The sequence below is a fragment of the Erithacus rubecula genome (genome assembly GCF_903797595.1).
Source record: "Erithacus rubecula genome assembly, chromosome: Z".
Classification (NCBI taxonomy): Eukaryota; Metazoa; Chordata; class Aves; order Passeriformes; family Muscicapidae; genus Erithacus; species Erithacus rubecula.
The window spans coordinates 6,470,834-6,493,471 of NC_136661.1; the positions used below are offsets into that span (position 1 = coordinate 6,470,834).

Consider the following 22,638-nt stretch of genomic DNA (forward strand, 5'->3'; position numbering starts at 1 on the left):
AGCCTTCACTTCTATGTGTTTCCTTTTGAGTTCATTTCGGAGCAATAAACTCATTACAATCTCTGCCTTTCATTTCCTACTTGTTATGATGGAGCTTTTTCTTTTTGTAGGAGGCGATTCTTGAATATCAACCAAATCTCACAGAACTTCCCTTCCCTTCCCTTCCCTTCCCTTCCCTTCCCTTCCCTTCCCTTCCCTTCCCTTCCCTTCCCTTCCCTTCCCTTCCCTTCCCTTCCCTTCCCTTCCCTTCCCTTCCCTTCCCTTCCCTTCCCTTCCCTTCCCTTCCCTTCCCTTCCCTTCCCTTCCCTTCCCTTCCCTTCCCTTCCCTTCCCTTCCCTTCCCTTCCCTTCCCTTCCCTTCCCTTCCCTTCCCTTCCCTTCCCTTCCCTTCCCTTCCCTTCCCTTCCCTTCCCTTCCCTTCCCTTCCCTTCCCTTCCCTTCCCTTCCCTTCCCTTCCCTTCCCTTCCCTTCCCTTCCCTTCCCTTCCCTTCCCTTCCCTTCCCTTCCCTTCCCTTTTTCTTTGCCTCTTGCAGATTTCTCTCCCATTTGATGGAGATTGAAAAAATGGATGGGGAGAAAATTTGGTAAAAACAACAAAACCAACCAAATAAAATCCTAACCTGCAATCAAAAAAATCTCAATAACAAGCAAACAAACAAACAAAAATCCCAAACCAGAAAACCTCTCCAAAACAACAGCAACAAATAAGCCCAAAACAACAACAACAAAACAACTCAGAAGAAAAACAAATGCCTCCAGATCCTCAAAACTTGAGCAAAACCTAGCAGCCTGCATCCACCCAGTGGCCTGCATCAGTGTGCTGACACTCTCAGCTGTGCCTGGAGAGATGCATACAGGGAATATCCGTCACTCCTAAAAACTTTTTTGAGTTGAAATTTGCAATGTGTATGTATGAACTTTGCATGATGTGCCACCTGTGCTCTTGTCAGTGTTATTTCAATAAATTGAAGCAAATCAGTTTGATAAGCTTTTATTGATGTCACAGCTCTATCAACACTGTACCTGAAGCACAAGCTTTCCTGATTCTGCAGCTCAGGGTCTTATCTGTGCCACCAAAACTGGTCTTTGTCCTCATGGTAAGAGGATTTGCAAACCCGGAAATCTCCTTCAAAGCTGTAACTGTGAGGATGGGGCTATTTCCCCCCAAACATTGGTAGTAAGTGTCTTGTGGGATGGGCATTTTGGGGTGGGTGTTTGTCAGATGGAGGCATCGCTTTCCTCTCCATTTTCTGCTCTCACAGAGCTGAGCAGGAAAGGGTTTTTTTTGCAAACCCACTTGTGTTTAGCATCACATTTCTTAACTTTGAAGTCCTTGGCTCTCAGTGTCCCACACCCTTCATCCATCTCGAGCAGAGAAGTGCCAAGCCTGTAAAACAAACGTATTGCTGAAGAGGAGGAAGCTTTTCAAATCTTGCAGAAAAGGAGACGTGGGTTGTTCTGCCCTTTTCCTACACTGTCTCACTGTGCATGCATTGTTTCTCGCTGGAGGGTCACCAGATTTGAGGAGAGTTGCTATGCCTGCAGTAAGATCTGCAAGGAGCAGGTGTAGGACATGAAAATCATGTTATCACATGGGTCTGGTGCAATACCACGTGGGGTTACTGTGCTCCAAGTATTCCCCAACTTGTGGTCTACAGAGCTTTGCTGGGGGAATATGAGACTCTTCCATAAATTCCAGCATCTTGGAGAGATGGGTCAGGGCATGAACTGGTTCTGAAATGGAGCAAAGCTACTGTTTACACCAATAGACTGTGGGTACACTCACATTCTGGGGTTGAAAGGTGTGTTGTCCACCCATCTCCACACCTTCTGATGTGACCTTAACCCAATCCATATTGGTAGTGGGCTCTTTCCTGTAACAGTCTTGATGTGCTCCTGGAAAATAGAAGTGATCAGTTGCTCCCAAAATCTCTTCGTGGAGGGTTTCATGGCAATCAAATTCAGAGTAAATCTGACTCCCAAATCCACGCGACATGAATGTCCCCCATACTTTGAATACTTCCCCAAGGTCTCCTGTTGCTAGACACCTTTTTCGTCCTTATCCACCTAAACATCAGGACTTTTATGTCCTTTTTAAGCCTTCTTCTCTCTATTTACCTTTTCTTTCTTGTTGTGGAGCACCACCAGCTGGGAGTCCTGATTTTCACAGCTTTTCATGCCTTGACTCCAGTTTCCCAATTCCTCAGAAAGCCAGTAGCATCTTTCTCCATAGAGCTGCCAGTCCTGGGGACACAGCTTGCAGCTAGCATAGGCTGAAGGGCAGAAAAAACCATGAGACACTCCGAAAGGTCATCAGTTATTCCCCAGCCCCCTGCTGAACTATGGAGAGATTCCCCATTCCACACCCTGTCTCTTTCCCCATTGCTGAGTTTTTCACATTGATGTGTTTTTCCAGCCACTGGAGAGAAGAAGTGTTACTGAGGCTGGCTGGCCACAAGGACATTATCAGCTGGTGGAGGTGAACAAAGACTAGTGAGAATCCTCCTCCCTGGGGCTGACGCTGCTCCTCCATGGAGGAGGGATCAGGAACAATTGCATGAAAAACAATATTTTTCCTTGCAACTCTCCTCTGTACCAAATAACCCTTGTGGCCTCACAACCCCAAGGGTCTAAGGGTCTCTCCTTGCAGTAGAAAACCCTCACAAAGGTCTCACCTGAGCATCTCCCAGTAGCCAGATGGGAAGGGGGATTACCTGTGGGGCTGTCCCCTCGGGGTTTGCAGAAGTACTGCACCAGGGATGAAAACATGCACTGCTCCACCTGGTTCCTTCCCTGGATCCCACTGCCCAGCTGCGGAACGCCTATCACCACTGGCTGTGGGGAGCCCTGAAAAACTTGGAGCAGTAATCCGGGGTAAGAAGCTGCAGCCATTTGGGAATAAAAGCCACACAAAACTGCGTTTCATTTCCTCGTACAGTTGCTTAAGCCAGCCTGAAAACCATGGCTTGTATTCTCCACTCTTATTTGATAGCTTTGGGTATAACCTAGGTTTACTCAGAATGCGTTTATTCTTGATGGGTGATGTTGCATCTCTACAGGACAATCTTGTCCCTTCCAAAGACTGAAATGCTGAAATAAACCCCAATTTTCTCTCCCTGGCTGCTCACTGGAGTGTGAGATGTAGATAAGAGCTGGTTACTCACCCCACACACTCAGCACCACCACCAGGACCAGCAGGATGAGTTGCCCCAGCCCCCCAGCTATGAGAAGGCGCCTGTGCCACCAGGGACAGAAGGCAGGTGCTGAAAGAAGCCACATTTATTTTAAAAGATGAAAAAGCTGGGGATTTAGAAGGAAAAAAAAAAATCCCCTCGGTCAAGCTATTGAGTTTGAGCAGAAGTTTACAGCTTCTTTGCTTCCTCCAAAAAAAGTAAATCACCACTGATGAGGTCTAGGGTGAGGGTGGTTTCTCAGATGGAGGAGGGGCTGCAGGAGCCTCAGAAGCCCCCTTGGACACACAGTTATGGAGCTTGGGGGATGGGAAACCTTCTGAAATTGGCTTAATTTAGAACTCCTTGTAGATCTGGGAGCTGGTGAGACAAAGGTAACTCCAGCACTCATCTCCACCAGGATTCCAGACAGGACCTCAGTAACTTTCATTCCCATCCAGATATGTTGGCCCATGTTGGGTTTCTTGGCACCCATTTTGCCCCCAGGTGAAGAGTGTTAGAAGCAAAATGGCTTCCAGATATCTGTCACCCTCTCCCATCCCTTCCTTTCTGTTTTTCCTCCTCTTTTCAAGCCAGGATCCCACCTGAGAAGACATTTTACCCACAACAGTGTTCTCCATGATCTTAGAAACCTCAACATGGAGATGAATAAGCAACCTAAAAGTAAACAAATCCAAAAGTCGTCCCAAAATTTGAAACAAGTATTTCCCCCCTCCAAAATAGGACTTACCACTATGCTTCTCAGCAGAAGACCCATCCCTGGGATGCCTTAAATCAGCATAAACAATTTCCCCTGCCATGGCTGCTCAGAAGTGACACTGTCCTTGGACAGTGCTGTGCCCTGTAAACTATGCACTCTTGTCTGCATCCGGCTCCAGGAAATGGTATTGCCTGGGGCTTTTATCTGCTTTTCTGTTTGTAAATACATACCTATATATAGATATGAATGTATGTATGCTACATTCTGCACCCTTCCTTTGCAAATGGAAGGTGGTGAGGGAATGGGTGTCCTGAGGTGGCACATCTGGAGGTGTAGAAACATCTGTGAGTTTCGTGGTTGTGCTGAACATTTGTGAGAGCAGAATTAATAAATAAACATTTCAAAAAAGCCTTTAAATAAGGTATTTGACTGTGAGGTTGAAGCACGTCAGGAGCTGGATCAGTGTGACCACAGGCAGGTGAGGAGGAGACAGGTGACATTTGGTGTTTCTTCCCCAAAATACAGGCTGGGAGTGACTTGAAATGCCTTTTGTTCCATGTGACTTATTCCACTGGTTTTGACACAATATTTGGCCTCTGTTTTACCCTGGGGCAGAGAGATCTTATGTGGTCAGGGGCTGCCCACCTCCTGCCCAGGAAGAGGTAAGAATGTGGATTTCCTCAGGCTGCTAATGATTTTTTTTTTAATGATGTTACTTTATTTTATTTTGATTTTTTTCCCTGAAAGAACATCCTCCCATTCTTGATGTATCCTTTTACACCACCAACTTCTAACCTACACTAACCTTTCCCCTTCCTTTTCTTAGGTTTTTTCAGTGTTAATCCCAAGTTTTAGTTAGTGCTACTACATCCCAAAGCATCACCTTTTTACGGAGGTAAAAATGATGGTTTTTCCCTCAGATACCCCCAAAAAAGTAAGAAAGAAATTTGCCACAATACCTATGAGCAGCCAGATAGGTAATAGGGTAAATAAGAGGATAAACCCAAAGGTCCAAAGGCTCCATCCGGAAAAGCACTGTCTTTTTATTTTTAAATTATTTTTAAGTTTTTAATTAATTTAAAAGTACATTTATTTTAAATTTGTCTTTATGTAATTTTTATTGTTGTATTTGTATTGTCTCATGTTTATTTTTAGTTTCTTTTCCACTCATAGCCTTTTCTTTGTCACAGAAATTTTTTGTGGTGAGCTGCTATCAGCCAGCCTTCCTGCCCTCTGCAAAGGCAGCTGCTCCAGTGGTGTGTGACCAGAGATTACAAAAAACCCCTAAAAATATGAAATAAATTAGGTTTTTGGGTAAAACCCTGCAGCTGGGTAGCTTAATTGCAAGAACACTTTAAAAAAATGTTTTTATAGCAAAAAAATATTACTAAATGCGCTGAAGGGAACTGTACTTCTACCTTATGGAATCCCTGAGGGCTGTTCTGGGTTGCTCTGACATACTGGAACAGAGTGATCTCCAGCAGTGCTTCCTCCAACTTCACACTAAAAAAAAAATTTTGGACAATCCATCTTCCTAGCTGAGAAACAAATCCAGAAATGTTGGAAAAGTGATGCTGGGTGGAGCTAGAGGGGAACTCCTGGTTCAGTGGTGGGCAGGTGGCCCTGGGCAGGCAGCTCCTCCTTCATAGCTCTTGAAGAGGGACGGGAAAATCCCTCAAAAAACAATAAAATAAACCAAAACAACATTTTAAAAAAATTACTTTGTTTCTCTTCACAGGAGCAGGTTGTGCTTCAGCCTTGGTCTTATTCCCACAGAGCAGAACACAGGTGACAGGGTTTGGGATGGGCCTGGGGGCTGAGGGGAGGGGGTCTTAAAATTTCATTGGTGGAGAGAATCCCAAAAACACGGAGAAGTTTTTAACTGCGGCAGAAAATTTTAATTGAGGGGATTTTAATAGGGGGTGATTATTTTAACTGGGGGGAGAAAACTTTAATTTAGGGGAAAAAACCTAAATTTTTGAGAGAAAATATTATTGAAAATAAAATGTTAATTGAGGGGAGAATAGATTAATTGGTGAAAAACTTCATGGGGAGAAAAGTTTGCAGGAAGGAAACTTCAATTATAGCAGAAAATTTTAATTGCTGGGAGAAAATGTGACTGGAGGAGACCTTAATAGGGGAAGATTTTAATTGGTGGGGAAAACTAATTTGGGGTGGAAGTTTGACTGTGGGGAGAAAACCTGACTTACAGGGAGAAAATTTTGAGTGAGAGGAGAAAAGTATAATTAGTGGGATAAAACTAATTGGGGGGAGAGGAAATTTTAATTGCAGGGACAAGTTTTTAATTGAGTGAGAAAATGTGAGCTGGGGAGAAAAGTTTAAATATGGTGCAGGGAGAAAATTTAAAATTGCAAATTTTAAAAGAAAATTTTAATTGAGGACTATCATCGCACCTTTGATATATGGAACTTTGCTTGGCAGGTGAGGCAAGAGCATCTGTAGAGGTGGAACCCTGAAAATGGAGGAAATCAGAGTTTATTCTGGATTTTTGGGCATGAAAAGGAGCAAGCGAGCAGGTAACTCTGGGGCAATGAACTGTAGAATCACTGGGTTTGGGCTTTATTTTGATACTTCTGTAATTTGAGAACAAAACTGAGCTGAAGTAAGGTTGTAAGGGGGAAAAAGCTTTTTCTGGCACTTCCCTTGAGGGAAAATTTTGTCACTCAGCAGATAGAATTTTTGCTCTAAACAGAGACATAATGGGTTATTCCAATTTAGTATTAACCCTTCCTGAGGCTTTTGAGTAACTGCTTCTTTTAGGTGTATTTTCCCCCCCACAAATATTAAAATTTTCTGATTTATTCTGGATTAGAATAAAAAAAAAAATTGAAGAGTTGAGCTATAGAAGATCTCAAAAAGAAATTTGGTGTTTAAATCCAGTTTGGACACATCAGAAAGTATTTATATTGTCTTGATTTTATGGGGAAATCAGCTTTCCTTTTGCCCTTTTAGCTTTCCTGATTTTTGTTCCTATCTGTATGATCCCCTTGGCACCCATTAAGGTAAAAAAAGGGACTTTTGGGGCCTTTTCCATCATCTTGTTCTACCCTACCAGGGACTAAAATTTTGAGGAATTTTTTTTTAAAGCACATTTGTGATTTTTTCAAATTTGGGTGGGTTTTTTTTTATTTTTTAATTTTTTGTTGATTTTTCATTCATTCATTTTGCTAGTTTTTCATTTTTTTAAAATGTAACTTTATAAAAAATATTTGAAATATTTGTCTTCTGACTTACTTTCTAATATTTTTCCAGGAAGAAGAGGGGAGAGGAGGGTTTTTCCTATGAAATTTGGAATATGGTGGGGACAAAAAGACTAAAAAATGAGGGCTTTCTACTGGATGAAAACACTAAGATTTTTTGGATAAAACCCCTAGAAAACAGAATTATCTTAGATCATGGTGAAGGGAAAGTGCATATTCTGTATCACAAGATACAGAGATGGAGGCACCATGACCCAAAGCGTCCAAAGGCACCATGACCCTTAGTTTAGGTGGAGAAAAAAAACTCCACTGAACTTTAATAAAGAGGTAAACCCCAGAAATGTAAGCAAAATTTTAATTATGGTATGTTACAGGAGTCTGCATCTGGAGCTGGGGAGGAAACTGTTCCCCAAAGAGCTCCCATTAAAAAAAAAACCAAAAAACCTGTTCCATATGAAGAAGTATTTTTGATATTTCCCACCCAAAACAGCACCAAGCCCACTGGCATTGGCACAAGACCAGCCTTCCATCATCCTGGGAGCTCTGCAGAGCACTGAAGGTCTGTTCTCCTGCAGGTCACAGCATGGAGATGAAACCAGAGGCACGGGTTGCCTGCCAGGTGATGCTGGCAGTGCTTTTCACAGCTCTGCTCATCACAGCCACCGCTTTTGCAGGTGAGTGTCAAAGAACCACACTCATGGGCAATGTCTCTGAGATATTTTGGGTTGTTGCACTTGTGACAAATCTAATTTCATGTTCCTGGGGAAGACAAAGCCCACCCAAGCTGCTGTTCCCTCTGGGAGAAGGACATGTCTTTTTACAGAAGACCAAACCATCTCCTTGGATGAATGAATGCCTCAACAGGAAGAGCATTTCATGAGTAAAGTCACACAGAAATATTGTTTTCAGAGAAGACAGGGCCTGGAGATATTGGCATGAGTCCCACTAAGTCAAGAAGTCTGCAAAAATAAGAGGACTTTTTCTCCTGTCATTTTCACTACTTTTGCATTAATGGCAGAGAGCAACACCCAATGCCATGTTTAGGGATAGGGCTACTCTGAAATCTCTTTAAAATGTGTTTTTTGAATTCTTCTCCAAAGGTGCAGCACCTATGTTTCTTGTCAAGCATCACAAGGGCTGTGATTTGAGCTTATTTTCTCAAAAGATTTCTCCTGGTATCTTAATTTTTGTCTTTGCCCACAGTTGAGGCAGATACAAGACTTTTGGAAGCCATGGGGTGGAGGATGATCTCCCCACCCCAGAGAGGCAAGGGGAAGGTGCTGCTTGTTAATGTTGTTCTATTTTTAATGACAGTGCAGGCTTTTCAGCCTCATGCCCAGCCCTGCTTTCAGTGTCCCTTCGACTGGATCAAGTACAGAGGAAAATGCTACTATTTTTCTGAGGTTGAGGGGAACTGGACATCCAGCCAGGACAACTGCTCTGCACTTGGTGCTTCCTTGGCCATGCTGGACAGCATGGAGGACTTGGTAAGGACACACAAGGATCTGCTCAGCAGGAGGAACAAACTGAAAAGCAAAGTATTTGAAACCTTTCAGTTTCTTTGACCGCTCTTCCAGGCTCTTTTTTGAAGATTTGGGGTGAGAAGTTGGGGAAAAAGCCTTGAGGGTGTGTTATCATGGGTATCTTCAAATTCCTCACCAAAGCCAACTGCTGCAAGAACTGTAGGAATAAATCCCTGTTTCTAGATGACACTTTTTGGTAACACATTGAAAAGTCCAAGCCCCAAAGAAGCCCTAAAGCAGTACAAGCAACTGGTAAAATTGAGGTTTTTTGGTTGGAAGAAGGTGAAAACCTTTCCTTTTCCTCTCTTTCAGAGCTTTGTGATGAGATACAAAGGCATCTCAGAGCATTGGATTGGCCTTTTGCGGGAGGATGAGGAGCAGCCATGGCAATGGGTGAACCGCTCACCTCTATCTCACCTGTGAGTCCATGCTTTTCATTACTATGTTGTTGGTTGGTGTTTCCTCAGCCACAAAATGTGCATTTCTTCTTGTACTTGAGGTACAACCAGAGGTAGCAATGGGACAATGTTAGGGAAGGTCAGCATTGGATCTGGAACTAGTCTTTGTTTTCCCCTTTGACCTAAAAGATGGGAGTGGTGCGTTTGGTGAGAAAATCCTAAATTTAGATTTTTTTATTTTAAGTTGTTTGTTTTTTTTTCAAAGCTTTGTGGTTCATACTAGAAATAGATCAGTGTCAGTCTTGGCGTATTGATATTGAATTAGTTCTATTCCTACAAAAGAAGTATGTATAGATATTTTGGTATGTTGGTGCCCACAAGGATACCTGAGAATTGAAGCTGAGGGAAGCCTATGGGTGACTTTTCTCCTTTTTCCTGCCACCCTATCTGAAATGGGTTATGTCCTCTGTACTTCCAGGTTTCCAATCCGTGGTGGTGGGCTCTGTGCTTACCTGGATGACACTGGGCTCAGCTCCTCCCACTGCAGCACTGAGAGGAGCTGGATTTGTAATAAGAATGAGCTGCAGAGCTCAGGCAAGGGCAACAGGGTGAGACGGCCTCCAAACCTCTGTGTCAGCTCCTTGGGTGCTGCAGGAAGGCCTTCTCACTCCCACATACCTGCTGCACCATAGGGACATGAAAGAAAATCTCAAAAAGGCTTTGAGCCCCCTGGGCAAGGGACTATTGGGTGTTCCAGGGGACCAACAAGGTCTTTCTGGGACAAGGCAACCTTTGGAGATCCCCGTGAAACAGTTCTTGAGAATCCAGGAGGCTGGGGTGGGGGGCCAGGGCAGCCCTGGGGGACCTTTTTGGGCTTGGGGCAACTTAGTGATGACACAAATGCAGATGCTTTCTACTTCTTAGAGAAAAAGAATTTTATTCTATTCTGAGCATATTTACATGCTAAGTACTTGGAAATACATCTCAAGCATGGGGAACAGCAGAGTAAAAGAGCGGGGTCAGTGAGTGTGAGCACATCCTTGTGACTGGTATTAATACAAAGCCTGCAAAATTTAGGATTTTTAATTTGTGCTGGAAGCCCAGCCAATTATAGGCACTGAGGTCAGCAAAAGGAACCTTCAGAGGAAGCTGAATGTGGGAGAAAAAGCTAAGTTTTTAGCTCAAAACAAGCTCAGGGAAGCCCAGGTCCTGTTAAAGAGCTTTGCATAAATTTAACAACTTGAGATGAGTTGTGCTGAGCTCAGACCCAAACACCCCTGGACACAACCCAAAACAGAGACATCTAAGATGGAAGTAAAAATGACTCCAAGACTTGGAAAATAAGAGCTGAGGAACATCAACAAGCATTTCCAGCCACCATGATGCAATCAGCTTTTGGGAGGATCCTTCGAGAGCATCAGCCCTTGGGGGACAGTTTAATGGTTGAGAGGAGCACGCAAAAGTAGGGGAAGACCCTCTCCCCACTGAAGGAGATGACTGGAAAAGTGAAGATGCGTTGGCGGCTGCTGACGGCGTAGAAGGAGACCTGCCCCACCTCGTAGTCCAGGTAGACTCCAATCTCCCCGTTGAGGAGGGGGACAGAGGTGTTGGATGGAGCCGTCAGGGCTACGCAGAGCTCGTCATATTTCTGCAAGCCCCAGATCTCAGCGTTGGGCTTGAAGAGGACGCGGCCTTTCCTCCGCACTGACTCGCGCGCCACCCCCACGGCCCAGAAGCGCCCGGTGGCCTCCAGCTCCCAGTAGTGGCGGCCCGAGGTGAAGCCCTCGCTGCCCAGCATGCAGGGGTCAGTGTCGAAGCGCCCCGGACCCTCCGGCCACTGGCGTCCAGGCCTGCCCCAGCTGGCTTCCTTGAGGTCCTCAGAGAGGATCACCTCTGGGCCTGCTGTGGCTGGATCCAGGGTTATGTCCACTGAAAAGCAAAACAGAGAACGAATCAGATGCCAAATTTAAGCCTAGAGAACACACCCTCCAAAACGCCTTCACTGGTGACCTCTCAAAGAGAAAGGGAAAGGAAAGGTCAGGCTGGAGATGTGTGAAGAGGCGGAAGTTGGAGATGGAGGATATATATCCAATTGAGATTGGAGATGGAAAAAGAGCAAAGAGACAGAGGATGGAGACAGAGGCCTTAGGGGGACAGAAGGTGGACCGGAGAATCTCCAACTCCATTGAACATCTCAGCCCAGAAAACACAAGGAACAGGTACTTTGTTCCTTTCTAGCCACCTCTGATTACCTTCAAACTGTTTGGCAGCGTGGTAGTCCAGGGCAAGGTGCCACGTGCATGGCCGTGGTTTGAGGAAGAAAGCCATTGCACCCTCAGTGACTTCCTGATTGGAGGAAAAGGAAAGAAAAGATAAAATCTAGTTATTATCCTTCAAACAGTCATATCTCAGCTTCTGCCCCTTTCTGTGGGGGGGGGGGTGGGGGTGTCAAAAAATGTCTTTAACCACCACATTTAATAAAAGTACTTCAAGAAAAGAGTGCTCTTTTTCTTCAACAGTTGCAACTGAGTTTGGTTCATTTATGGGAAGACCCTTACAGATGGGTTAAATCAATTCATTCCCTGAAGACTGTATGCTATGAGGAGCACATTGGGATGAATCCATCTCCATTGTAGATATTATTATACTCCCAAATCTCCATTCCTCATGCTGGCTGAAGGCTGAATCTATCCGTCTTAAATCCATTTTTGCCTCTACCAATCATCAATCAAATCTGACAAAGCTTGTTTGAGTGAGTAAAGTCCCTAAAATTGAGATAAGCCACATTCACCTCTCATATCCAGAGAAATCTTGTGAGAAGGGAAGAAATTTGCTGTTGACCTTAGAGAAAATGTGTATGCGGGAGATAAGAGCTGGCACCAAATGGTCTCAAGTTCATCCTCTGGAAGTCAGGGTGGGGTTTTCCATGCAAATAAGGAATTGTCCATGCTAAAGGGCCCTGGGCATGAGCAATAAAATCCCAAAATGATTGAATAAACCATGCTTTGACAGCTGAAAGCAAACAGGTTGCTTCTTTTCCATGTGTTTTCCTCATGCAGTCTGCAGATAAGGCCATTAAAGCAGCAGGGTGATGAGTAAAAGTTGGAAAAAGGTGAGAAAATCACCCAAATGAAGAAAAAAGCAGGACCCGTGCTGTTTCTCACTCAAATTCTCCATCTGGATTGTTACAGGTAGATGAGAAGCAAATAATCACCATGACCCTCCATTGCAAAACACCTTTAAATCCAAAACAAAGATCCTGAGATCCAAGCAAGGGTAAATCACTTCCCTTCTTGAGCTCAAGGGATAGGGAGGGGGCTCCAAATCCTTCTTCCCCCACCCCCCACAGATGTCAGGGTCATGTAACCCCTCTATCTGCAATGGGATTTTTCCCCTCACTCAAACCTTCTTGGCGTTTTCCTTGCTGTTTCTGGTGCTGTTTTGGTGCTCCAGATGGTTTTCCTCCACTGGCTGATTCTCCACTGTTTTTTTTTCCTTCCGGGATTTGTTTTCTTCCTCTCTCTGGCACAGGCTCAGCCAAAGCTCAGTCCTGTCTCAGCCTCTGCCAGCTTTTATCAGCCAAAAAGGGAGGAGCCCTCCAATCTCTTGCCTGCAGATGGGGCCATGACGTGCTTGGACACCTCCTGCACCATCTGATTGCCTCTTTTCCCCCATTTCAGGGCCATTTATTTTATCAACACAGGCACCATGGAGGGAACTGAGGAAAAGTAAAGCACTGGGGGAAAAAAAAAAAAAAAAAAAAAAAAAAAAAAAAGGCAGCATTATTGCCTGCCACCACAAAGGGAGAAATTGGTTAAATTTTGCCTTCCTAGTTCCCCAAATCTGATTCTGGTCCCTTTCACATGACAGAGGTGAACAAGGCAAAGCTGGGAGCAGCTTGCAGGTGAGGAATGTGACAGCAGTGCCTGGAAATAAGACAACCTTGTGGATATAAAATATGTTTAAAGACTACTCATGGATGATGACATTTGCTTTTCCAGCTGGGGCAGCTGTGCTGGGAACTGAGCACAGGAACATCCAGGGGTGGTTCAAGGGCAGGCAGCTTCACCCTGTGCCACAGCCAACCCCCAGCACTCCTTTCCCCTTGCCAGGAGGGCAGCATGGCCACAGCAGCTGCACTAAACCCCTATGCTGGCACAGGCCAGAGCTTCATCTCTTGGTGTTGAAGAGACAAAAACCCCTCAGGAGGCAAGAGGATCAGGTGAGACCTGTGAGGTGAGATCATCTTCCTATAACCCATCAGGCCTTCCTCCTCTCCCTCTCACTGAAAAATGGTGCAAAGTAAAAATATTCTAATTTCTTTGTGGGAAAGCAAAGTTCCACTGCCTGCTCCTAGTTGTGGAAAAAACATAAAGTGAGTTGATCCCTGCTTTCCAGGGAAGGCAATGAGGGGGCATTTTTAGGGGGATTTTGACAGCAGGATTATACAAACAGTCTGGGCTAATTGCTTCAGTGCTTTTGTTTGTTTATTTTTTCGTGGTTTTTGTTTGTTTGTTTGTTTGTTTGTTTTTGGTGTATTCAGGAGAAAATCCAGTCTCACCTGCAATCCCTAAGGAAGGTGTTGGCAGAGTTTCTGGACTGGAGAGCAAGCAAAGAGGTATCAGGACTACCTGGTACAAGGGGTCCCCTCTCTTCTTCAGCAGTCTGAATGGGTCTTTGGGTGTTTATATTTTCCCAAGCCTCTCTTAAAGAAACACATGGGATCATATCCAAGAGGCATCCCGATGCCCTGCAAAGCCCTACACCAGCTGGAGTGGTTGGTGCAGATCCTGGGCAGGTTTGGCAACCACCACCTCCATGTACAGCTGTTTATTATCCACACTTTAAATCAGTGTCATGTCACTGCTCTTTTTCATCCCAGACAGAGTCATAAAGGGGCATTTGTTATCAATTAACTTCTTCTCAGAGCCTCGACTGGTTTTGTACAGAATACAGAAAGGAATGGCAACAGGGGAGGGGAAAGGAGAACCTTGAGGTGAAGCACTTAATTACCCCACAGCCACTAATTATCTGCATCCCCAGCTCTGCCCCAATATTACAGCCCCACTGGCTACAACGCAAGTATTTTGTCCTGTAACTCAGGAGGGGAAGATACAGGTCTGGGGGTTGCATAGGGATTTTCTGGCTCCTCCAGTGGAGCGGAGCGGTGCCGCAGCGAGCTGCGATGGAGCGGCTGCTGGCGGGGCGGGGGCGCAGGGCGCTGGGGGCCGGCGGAGCTGGACCGCACCTCCGCAGCTGCCCACGCTGAACATTCACTGCGGGTGGCCCAGGGGGCTGCACAGCTCCACAGACTCATTGGGCAGCTGGAGGAGCGGTGCTTGCCCCAGGTGAGCGCTGCGGAGAGGGGCTTGCTTGATACATGCGTCGTGGAACACCCGCCACAGTAATTTATTTTCCCAGCTGGAATGAAATGAAGCTCCACCTCCCCTCGGGACTCCTCCAGGAGGTGGAGAATAGTCTCAGCTCCTGCTGCCGCCAAAGTGATGCTCTGTGGGAGGCCCTGGAGAAGTTCAGAGGTATTTGCATAGAAATCGGATATTTTAGGAGAATTCAGGGGTATTTTAGGAGAATTTGAAGGCTCTGGGGAGGAATGCAGGGATATTTGGGATAATTCAGATATACTGGGGGGAGGAATCCAGAGTTATTTTGGGAGGAATTCAGTTGCATTTTGGGATAATTCAGTTATCTGGGGAGAAGTCAGAGGGATTTCAGGAGGAAGAGGAGCTTGTCTAATGGAAAGGCAGCAGCAGGCTCTGCACCTGCTCACTCCCCACCTTCCTCCCTCCTCCCAGACACAGATTCCCCCCCATGGGTGTCCCCACACCAAAGACGAAGCTGGAGACTGACACAGCTCCTCTCCCACGGCTTTGGCAGAGAGGAAAAATGTGCGGTGGGATGAGGAGGAGGACGAGGATCAGGGCGAGGCGAGAGAGCCCCACTGAGGCCAGGAGCTGCCTTGGCAGCTGTCAGGGGGTCATTGCCAGGAGATGCTGGACATGGGCACAGTAGCTGGACTGCCTGTGCATCCTCATCCTAAGTGCTGCCCATTTTCCTAGAGATACAAATGATTTTATGACTGTGGGAATCCTTAATATTGGAGGGTTTTGTGAAAGCTGCAAAAAGCAGATCTCAGAAACAGCAGAACTGCAATTAGATCTAAGTGGTAGCCATAAGATTTATCAGCAGAAAAGTTATCCGAGATGTAGAAATCAAGGACAAATAGAACAATGATCTGTGTATTAAAGCTTGGCTAGAATGACTCCCCAAGCAAAATATATATTTAGCAAGATAATAGGAAGTTCTAACTTAATAGTGGAGCTCTGTGCATTGTAGTTTAAGGCTTAAGAGCAGGTATTGTATTCGAAATAGGCAATCATTGTTTCAGCTTAGGTGTGCTTATAGTGGTTCGATAAAACTATTGTCAATGTGCTTTTGCTTTTTGTGATTGGTCAAAAAAATTTTAAAGTGTGTTGCAACGCCAGTTCTGCAGCTGCAGCCAAGGACATGAGCTGCTGGCATCTTCCCACTGTCACAACCACGTAATGAGACTGATGCTGAAAATAAACAGCCCGAGATGCGTTCCACAGTAGTCCCGTCCCGTTTGTGAGTCTGTACTCAAACCCGTGGCCGGCATTATATGACAAGCTCCCCTCCCAGCTGCTTTGATTAGTAACTAATCTTGTGCCGCTGCTCACCATGTAGGACATGAATTAAAGAGGGAAAAACAAACAAACAAACAAACAAAAAGACCTCAAACCAAACAAACCAACAAACAAAAACAAAAAGACCCCAAAATAACCACCCCTGATGTTCCTTTTGTGCGTGTGTGTGTATGCGTGGGCTAGATTTTAAGGTATTTCTTGGTTCAGCTGGGCCAGGGAGGAGGGAGCAGGTGGGCAAGGGGCAGCGGGATACGCGGGTTCGTGGGTGCGGAGTGGCTGAGCTGTCCCGGGGCTAAACTACTCGGCCTTGATTTGGAGCAGCACGTCCCGCTCCTCCCCGCCCTGGAAGCGCTGTCCCGGCCCTGGCTGTGGGCACTCGGCTGTCCCCCGAGCCACACACCATAACCAGCGCGAAAAGCGGCGGCTCCGGCGGGACCGCGCCCGTCCCGTCCCGCGGTGCGGCTCTATAGTTGCATTTATTTCATTCTGCTCTCTACATTTCATTCACAGCTCGCCCCCGTCTCGGTGAAGCCCTTTTGGCGACGTCTGTCAGAGGCGACAGTCACCCCCCGGCCTCGCCCGCCCCCTTCGTGCAGCCCCTTCACCGTCACCTCACCCTGGGGAGTAAATTTCTGGGAAAATATTTATACTTAGCATAGCCCTGACTTTTCTAGCTGCTGCAGAATCTTTATGTAGGTTAAGATTCTTCTTTGGAAAGAACAATAAGTGCCTGAAATAAATAAAAATTAATTAAGCATTAAGTTGATCTGCTGTTAATAAAGTAATCTCAGGGCGTTTCTTAGAAGAAAGCATAATAATAATAATAATAGTAATAGAGAGAGAGAGAAGTATTTAAATTTGTTCTTTATTTTAATTTTTAAATTTTACTTTTCTTTTTCTTTTCCCCCCGAGAGATCAGACTTTGGGTTTGTTTGGGCTCGGTTTCGCCGTCCCTATCCTTCTCCACTCCTCGAGGAATCAGTGACTCTTGCCGGAGGTCAGACAATGAGAAGGGAGTTTTCTATGCACCCTGCCCCCATGCCCCCTGGTAGAGGCAAATCTGGGGCTATAAACAGCAGGTTTTTTGGGAGTTACGAATGCCCAGTGCAGTTCATTCCCCATAATTTCTCTCTAATTTTTTTTTCCCGTGAACGAGACAAAGGTGATCAATTTTGGGGCACACCAGATTTTACAACTCTTTGGGAATATCGAACATATTTTTACTGTTTTATCTATCTTATTCATAACTTTAATTCCTGATTAGTACTTTAAACATTATTTTATGTGTTTATTATCATTTTTATAGCTCTATAATAAAATTTGCAATTAGATTTAAAGATAGACAAGCCTTATATTAAACTGAGATATATTATATCGGAACTTCGTTGACGTTATTATAGTTACAAGACGCACCACGGTGAGGTTTTATTTCACTTTATCGCAGCCGCTCCAAGCTGCCATTCACATGAGCTTCAGGGCGCTCTGCTGGTGTGCTACGTTCCTGCTTTATTCCTTGACTCCTGGAGCCCTCTCCTGGCCGCCCTCTGCTTCCCCCGTGCAGCCGGAGGGGTGAGAACTCACCCTGGAAACTGCTCGTCCCTCCTAGGCCCCAGCTGCATTCTCTTCTGCCTGTAAATCCCCCCTGCCTGAGCCACGCTACTTTCTCTTAAAACTCAGCCCCCATAATATGTATTTTTAGCAGAGGCAAAGCTTTCCCCTGTCTTTTTTAGGGGAAAAAAAGCAAGGCAAGCATCTAGAAGCCAAAACTGAGCTGACGTGCTGCAATTTGGTGAAGGTTAAGCATGAAACAGTCCAGGGGGTGGTAGTTTTGGGACCAAAACCAAATATTGGAGATTTGAAACTCTGCTCTAACCCAGTGCCTGCAATGTGGAGGGCTTCTATTTGGCTTCTGGGCGCAGAGGGGAAATGGGAATCCCCAAAGGGGGTTTGGACCTGGCTGGGGGTGCAAGGAGTGGGATGGAAACTGAAGGGTGGTGGGAACTTTTTAAGGTATGGTGGGAACTTCTTTACAGGAGACCTTACAGAGATGGGATCTCCCGGCCTGTCTAGGAGACCTGTAATGCCTCTTATACTGTGTGTTTGCACAACTGTAAAGATACAGAGAGGGTGTGTGTGCAGCATTAACTATGAAGTTAATTATAACATGGATATGCATGTACATATCTGCTTCAGTGCAGCTGCAGAGCCAGGTGAGGATGGGGCCATCTGCACTGCCTGTATCCCTGGTGCTTTAGGGATCCCAGCCCCCTTTCCTCCTTTTCTTCCCTTCTCAAGGAGTATAAACCCCTTTTCCCTTCAGAAGCAGTTTGAAGCTTCCCTAAAAACCTTTCAAGAGGAGGATGAGTGCTATGCTAGGCTGATGGCGGCAGCAGAGGAGAAAAGGCAGGAGATGCTGGTGGCTGCACTGTGGGGGCCAAACTGCTTCATCCTCCCTCCAGCATCCTCCTTCTTCATGCCCCAGATTTGAGTCATTGCTGAGAAGCAGAAGCTGCGGGCAATGCTGAAAGGGCTCCACCAGCTGCCGAGGGACCAGAAGTCACGATTTCATTCCTGGTTCCATTGCCTGTCCTGGAGATTGGAGGAACAGCAACATGGTGAAGCTGCCCAAGGCGTCATGGATTCAGCAATGCTGTGCAAAGCTCCAGGCCAAGTGCCAGCAACCAGATGGTGACCTGCTACGGGTGAGCCAAAACTTTGTCCCAGAATCTGCTTCCCCCGTTTCGGCTTTTACTCACAGGAAAGCAGCTCTAAGCATCTTTGTCCCTTCCTCTCCAGGATGGCCAAACCACCTTGAGCAGGTATTGGAGCCAAAAAACATCACCAGGATCACCAGTTTTGGCCCCAAATCCTCCATTTTTTGGATCATCTTCTCACCCTGCATTCTTTTCCTCCGGGATTTTTGCTTTGGGGCTGGGGGATGGGGGGTTGACAGTTAATCCAGAACTTGCCGATGATGGGGGAATCTTCCATCACATCTTGCAGAAGTGTGAGCCTTGCCCAGGGAACCAAAGATGTCTCAGTGGTTTTCTAGTAATGGGGAAAGGAAATTTTGGAATTTCTTGGCATTAAATACCCAATTTTGCTCCCCTCAAGATGCACAGAGAGGAAGGTGCAGCCATCAGTGCTGTTGATGTCAGAACTAGAAACAGCTTGAGGATTTTATCCCAAAAACCAGCCCGCTGGCAGATGCAGTGGCACAATTTAAAGGTACTTGGAAGGTAAAAATTGGCAAAAAAAAAAGGGAATTAATTAAGCAGAAATGGGAAACTGGGGTGGTTCTGGCAGGGCACAGAAACACAGTATTGACAGATTTGTCTGGAAAGTGAAAGCATCACAAATGCTTATTTAATTAAAAGAAAATCAGGGATTTATTCTTGATTAGTCTTAAGGGATAAAATCTGAAGATGGGAGGTGCAGAATTCTGTTGATGGTTCATTAGCACCAAAATTAGGATAATAATTATGTGTAGAGGGAGGTGATGCCCCAGATGAAAGGAGTTGTGTCTTCCACCTTAGGCAGTCTTGCCTTCTCCATGCAACAGAGATTGAGTGGATATGGGGAAGGCCCAGGGCCAGATCCAGAGGTAAAAATCTCTGGAGTCACCTTCCATTTCCAGACATCTTGGAATGCTTTCTGGAGGAAGACTCAGAGGGATACTGGGGAGGTGAGTACAGCTTCAGGGACTTAGAGAACCTCCATTTGGGTTCAGTGCCTGGAGCTGATGCTCTGATGCAATTTTTGGAGGTGATCTTCCAGTGCATACAGCCTCATGAACATCCCTCTCCTTGCCAGCAACCATGACCTGGGATCCAGCCACAGCTCATCCCCAAATCTTGATGCCATCGGATGGCCGGACTGCAGGGTGCTGGGAATCACCCCCAGCTCCTCTGCCCTCAGGAATGGAGTGTTTTGAGTGTCTTTGCTGTGTTTTGGGTCAGCAGGGCTTTGTAGGGAGCTGGCATTGCTGGGCTGTGAAAGTTCATCCCGGTGCCAGCTGGGTACTGGGGGCGGCTTGGGAATTCGTGTCCCATAAGAGCTGCTTCAGCCTCAGCCCTGAACATGGGGTTTGGGCCGTGAGCAGTGATAGGGGCGGCTGCAGGCTCTCACCTGGTCCAGCCCCATGTCTCTGCCCCCCAACCACACTCTCCAATGCATCGAGGTGGTTCTGGATTATGCTGGTGGGTGGGTGGCCTTCCGTGATGCTGTTAGCCAGACTGAAATCTTTGCCTTTCGCTCAGCCAGTTTCGCAGGTGAACAACTCCAGCCACTGCTCTGGCTGGGTGAGGGGCCAGCTCTGCTCACCCTCTGTCCCTGAGTCCCCCGAAAAATCCACTATGAATGTCCCAAGTGCAGACACTTCCACCACCCCAACAAACACACCATTCAACAACTAACAGCCCCACTCCCCCCACAGCCCTATTTCATTTTCTTTATAACATCTAATTTAACAATCATATTTCACTCTTTTGCTTCACAGTGGGAGAACAGAGGTATTTTAGTTCCTCAGCTGCTTATCAGTGGAAGTATGGAACAGAAAAACAGGGAGAACATCCCTAAAATCGTTCAGAAACTCACTTTGAGGAAGAAAATCGGCTTTGTTGCTGATGCTAGATGTCCCATGAAAAAGTTTTGCAAGTGGAAACTTTTCTGCTTAGGATTTGTGGAGAAGTTAGGGGAAGTGGGTTAAAACCACACTTCATGTCTCCCAGGATCACTCAGGCTGGGGCCTTTTCAGGGTTTTGTATTCATTGCCAGGATGTAAGCAGGGGGAGAGGCCACAGACAGGATTTCATATCCCATTTCGCTGCCTACAAGTGAATAGAAGGGGAAAAAAACTAAATGAACCAGTATCTTGAAGCAGCAGAAGGTTGTTATTAGGGTTTGGCCATGTAATGAAGTGCTGTTATCAGCAAGCACAGGCAGGACTGGGCAGGTCTCTGCCTCTTGCAGTCCCAGTCACTCCTTTGCTGCCAGACTTGTCTCCCCATCCACATGTACTCTTCACATTGGTCTGAGGAAGAGGAGAAACTATCACAAGGGCAGCAATTTCTATCTTCCGGACCCTAATTTTAGACAAGGGCCCTGACAAAACACAAGTCACAGCTAAACCCACATTGCAGCCCTGCTCAGTTGTGTAACTAGCTGTTTCCCTGTTTGGCTCAGGGTGAGGTTGGTCTTTTCCTTGAAAGACAAGGTCCAGTGATTTGTAAAAGTGAAACAGTTCTTTACAGCATCCTGCTCCATCCACTTTTCATCTGAAAAGCTTTATGGATTATTTAATTTGAAAGTCCATACAAACAAACAAACACACACACAAAAAAAAAAATCAAACCCAAAAAAACCAAACAAAACAAACCCAAACAACAACAACAACAACAACAAAACCAACAAAAAAGCCTGCCTTTTTGTGTAACTCAGTAGGCCCACAGCTGGCTTCCAGTAAGGGTGTAGGGAGGAAATGAGCCTGTTTTTTCTGAAGGGCAGATCAACAGCATCCTATCAGCAGCTGGGAGTGCAGATGGTTGGGTGTGGATGGTGCACAGCCCCATTCCTAGAGCAGAGGCAGCAGAAGCACCTTGCAGCCCTCCCAAAGGGGCCTGTGGACCCTGAAACCCTTATGAGTGACAGGCACACCTCATACCACCCCATGAAAGAGGCTGTGGGGAGTATCTGAAGGGTTGTTCTTTTTTCACGAGTCGAGGTTTTTTCCACAAACCTGGAGACCAGGGTGCATTTTGTCAGGGTTTGGGGCTTGAGGAGGAGCATTCCCAGGGGGAGGAGTTTTAACCATTGCCTCCTGCTTCTCCCCATGCTGCTCCTCTTTCACTAGCACCTCAAGATTGGACTGAGAAGGGAAGTGTGCTTCCAAGGGAAGTGCAGCAGGCATGAAGGGAGAAACCTGAGTGAGGACTGCAGCCCTCCATGGTGGTGGGTGTGTTAAACCTCCCTGCTCCTCATTGAGGTCCACTGTAATTGAAAAGAGGTGGATTTGGGGGATGGGTTCAGGTTAATAATTTGTTGGTGTTGGTTAGTGCTTGTAAAAATGGAGCTCAAAAGCCACTTTTTAAAATCAGCAGCTTGTTATATCCAGAAGACAGAAAATATAGCTCCAGTGAAGACCACGGGGGTCTGTACTTTTAATCCTCTGGTTTTCAGTATGTTTGCTCCATTTTGGGCTTTCTTCCCAAGGGAGCACCTAGCACAGTGGGAAATGGGATTTTCTACCTTGAAACAGTGCACACAAGAAAGAAATCCTCAAATTAGGAAGGAACTTGTTAAAGAAATGGTGGCCTCTGCACTGCTGCCTTGAGGAGAAAGTGCTGATAAATCCCCAACCCCATTGTTTTTGAGAAGACTCTCCCCTTTTAACTGAAAATAAGATTTGTTGTTTTCAGTACTAGCAGTGGATGTGGGTAAGAAACAGATCCAAAAATACCCCTAAACCCTCCCAGAATTAAAGCATATCCTGCTTTGGAGGGGCGGGGGGTGTGTGTGGAGGGGGGTGGGAGGGGAAGGGCCTAAGTTTTTTAAGTGTCATCAATTTGCCCAGTTCTGCCCTCCAGTGGCCTTTCCCTTTTCTTACGCATTTTATTGGGATAAAATGTCATAATTTCACTTATTTTTTTCCATTTTGTAATTTCTTCTGCTCTGAGAAGAGGCTTTTTCTCTCAAAAATGAAGCCAAGCAGGACTTTTCTCCCTCCAAGCCCCTTCATTGCCCAAAACTGCCTCAAAAAAGCCAGATCTGAGGTTTTATTTAAGGCTAAAGCTTTTTTTATCATAGGATGAAATACTAAGTGCATTACAGGGCCTTAACGGCATGAATAGAGCTGATAGCTGAGTTGAGCAAAAAAGGTGTGAATTTTGGGTAATTTTTAGTTTTTGCTTTTTATTCTGTAAAAT

At 45.8% G+C, this 22,638-nt stretch overlaps 3 protein-coding genes and 1 long non-coding RNA gene across 5 annotated transcripts; 2 read left to right on the top strand and 2 right to left on the bottom strand.

The window, feature by feature from the left end:
* Positions 1 to 929: 929 nt before the first annotated feature.
* LOC306814297 (killer cell lectin-like receptor subfamily G member 1) lies at positions 930 to 4,667 on the bottom strand. 2 transcript variants are annotated; one of them, XM_079330221.1, is made up of 6 exons: positions 3,921 to 4,667; positions 3,164 to 3,262; positions 2,714 to 2,854; positions 2,118 to 2,272; positions 1,786 to 1,895; positions 934 to 1,386 (listed from the first exon to the last, which is right to left on the bottom strand). In XM_079330221.1, the coding sequence occupies exons 1-6, from the start codon at positions 3,988 to 3,990 to the stop codon at positions 1,218 to 1,220; spliced, it is 744 nt and encodes a 247-aa protein (XP_079186347.1). In that variant the 5' UTR covers positions 3,991 to 4,667; the 3' UTR covers positions 934 to 1,217. The 2 variants fall into 2 exon arrangements, with proteins under 2 accessions (XP_079186348.1, XP_079186347.1); XM_079330222.1 differs by lacking the exon at positions 3,164 to 3,262 and having other exon boundaries at positions 930 to 1,386.
* A 1,465-nt stretch (positions 4,668 to 6,132) lies between these two features.
* LOC306814203 (C-type lectin domain family 2 member B-like) lies at positions 6,133 to 10,181 on the top strand. Its single transcript, XM_079330064.1, has 5 exons — positions 6,133 to 6,427; positions 7,687 to 7,785; positions 8,426 to 8,598; positions 8,947 to 9,053; positions 9,511 to 10,181. The coding sequence occupies exons 1-5, from the start codon at positions 6,370 to 6,372 to the stop codon at positions 9,722 to 9,724; spliced, it is 651 nt and encodes a 216-aa protein (XP_079186190.1). The 5' UTR covers positions 6,133 to 6,369; the 3' UTR covers positions 9,725 to 10,181.
* A 53-nt stretch (positions 10,182 to 10,234) lies between these two features.
* Positions 10,235 to 12,715, bottom strand: LOC306814204 (butyrophilin subfamily 1 member A1-like). Its single transcript, XM_079330065.1, has 3 exons — positions 12,438 to 12,715; positions 11,285 to 11,378; positions 10,235 to 10,961 (listed from the first exon to the last, which is right to left on the bottom strand). Exons 2-3 carry the CDS (start codon positions 11,358 to 11,360, stop codon positions 10,450 to 10,452), a joined length of 588 nt encoding a protein of 195 aa, XP_079186191.1. The 5' UTR covers positions 11,361 to 11,378; positions 12,438 to 12,715; the 3' UTR covers positions 10,235 to 10,449.
* A 3,851-nt stretch (positions 12,716 to 16,566) lies between these two features.
* Positions 16,567 to 18,961, top strand: LOC306814208. Its single transcript, XR_013777111.1, has 2 exons — positions 16,567 to 18,417; positions 18,512 to 18,961. It is a non-coding gene; the product is annotated as an uncharacterized lncRNA (long non-coding RNA).
* Positions 18,962 to 22,638: the final 3,677 nt, after the last annotated feature.

Bases quoted from the DNA above. Each gene is read 5' to 3' on its own strand.
- LOC306814297 (XM_079330221.1), bottom strand. From the start codon at position 3,990: ATGGCAGGGGAAATTGTTTATGCTGATTTAAGGCATCCCAGGGATGGG. The intron at 3,263-3,920 runs GTAAGTCCTATT...GGCTTCTTTCAG, and splicing joins TTCTGCTGAGAAGCATAGTG to CACCTGCCTTCTGTCCCTGG. The intron at 1,896-2,117 runs GTAAATAGAGAG...TCTATTTTCCAG, and splicing joins TCCACAACAAGAAAGAAAAG to GAGCACATCAAGACTGTTAC.
- LOC306814203 (XM_079330064.1), top strand. From the start codon at position 6,370: ATGGAGGAAATCAGAGTTTATTCTGGATTTTTGGGCATGAAAAGGAGC. The intron at 7,786-8,425 runs GTGAGTGTCAAA...TTTTAATGACAG, and splicing joins CACAGCCACCGCTTTTGCAG to TGCAGGCTTTTCAGCCTCAT. The intron at 9,054-9,510 runs GTGAGTCCATGC...CTGTACTTCCAG, and splicing joins CGCTCACCTCTATCTCACCT to GTTTCCAATCCGTGGTGGTG.
- LOC306814204 (XM_079330065.1), bottom strand. From the start codon at position 11,360: ATGGCTTTCTTCCTCAAACCACGGCCATGCACGTGGCACCTTGCCCTG. The intron at 10,962-11,284 runs GTAATCAGAGGT...TTTGCTTTTCAG, and splicing joins CGCTGCCAAACAGTTTGAAG to TGGACATAACCCTGGATCCA.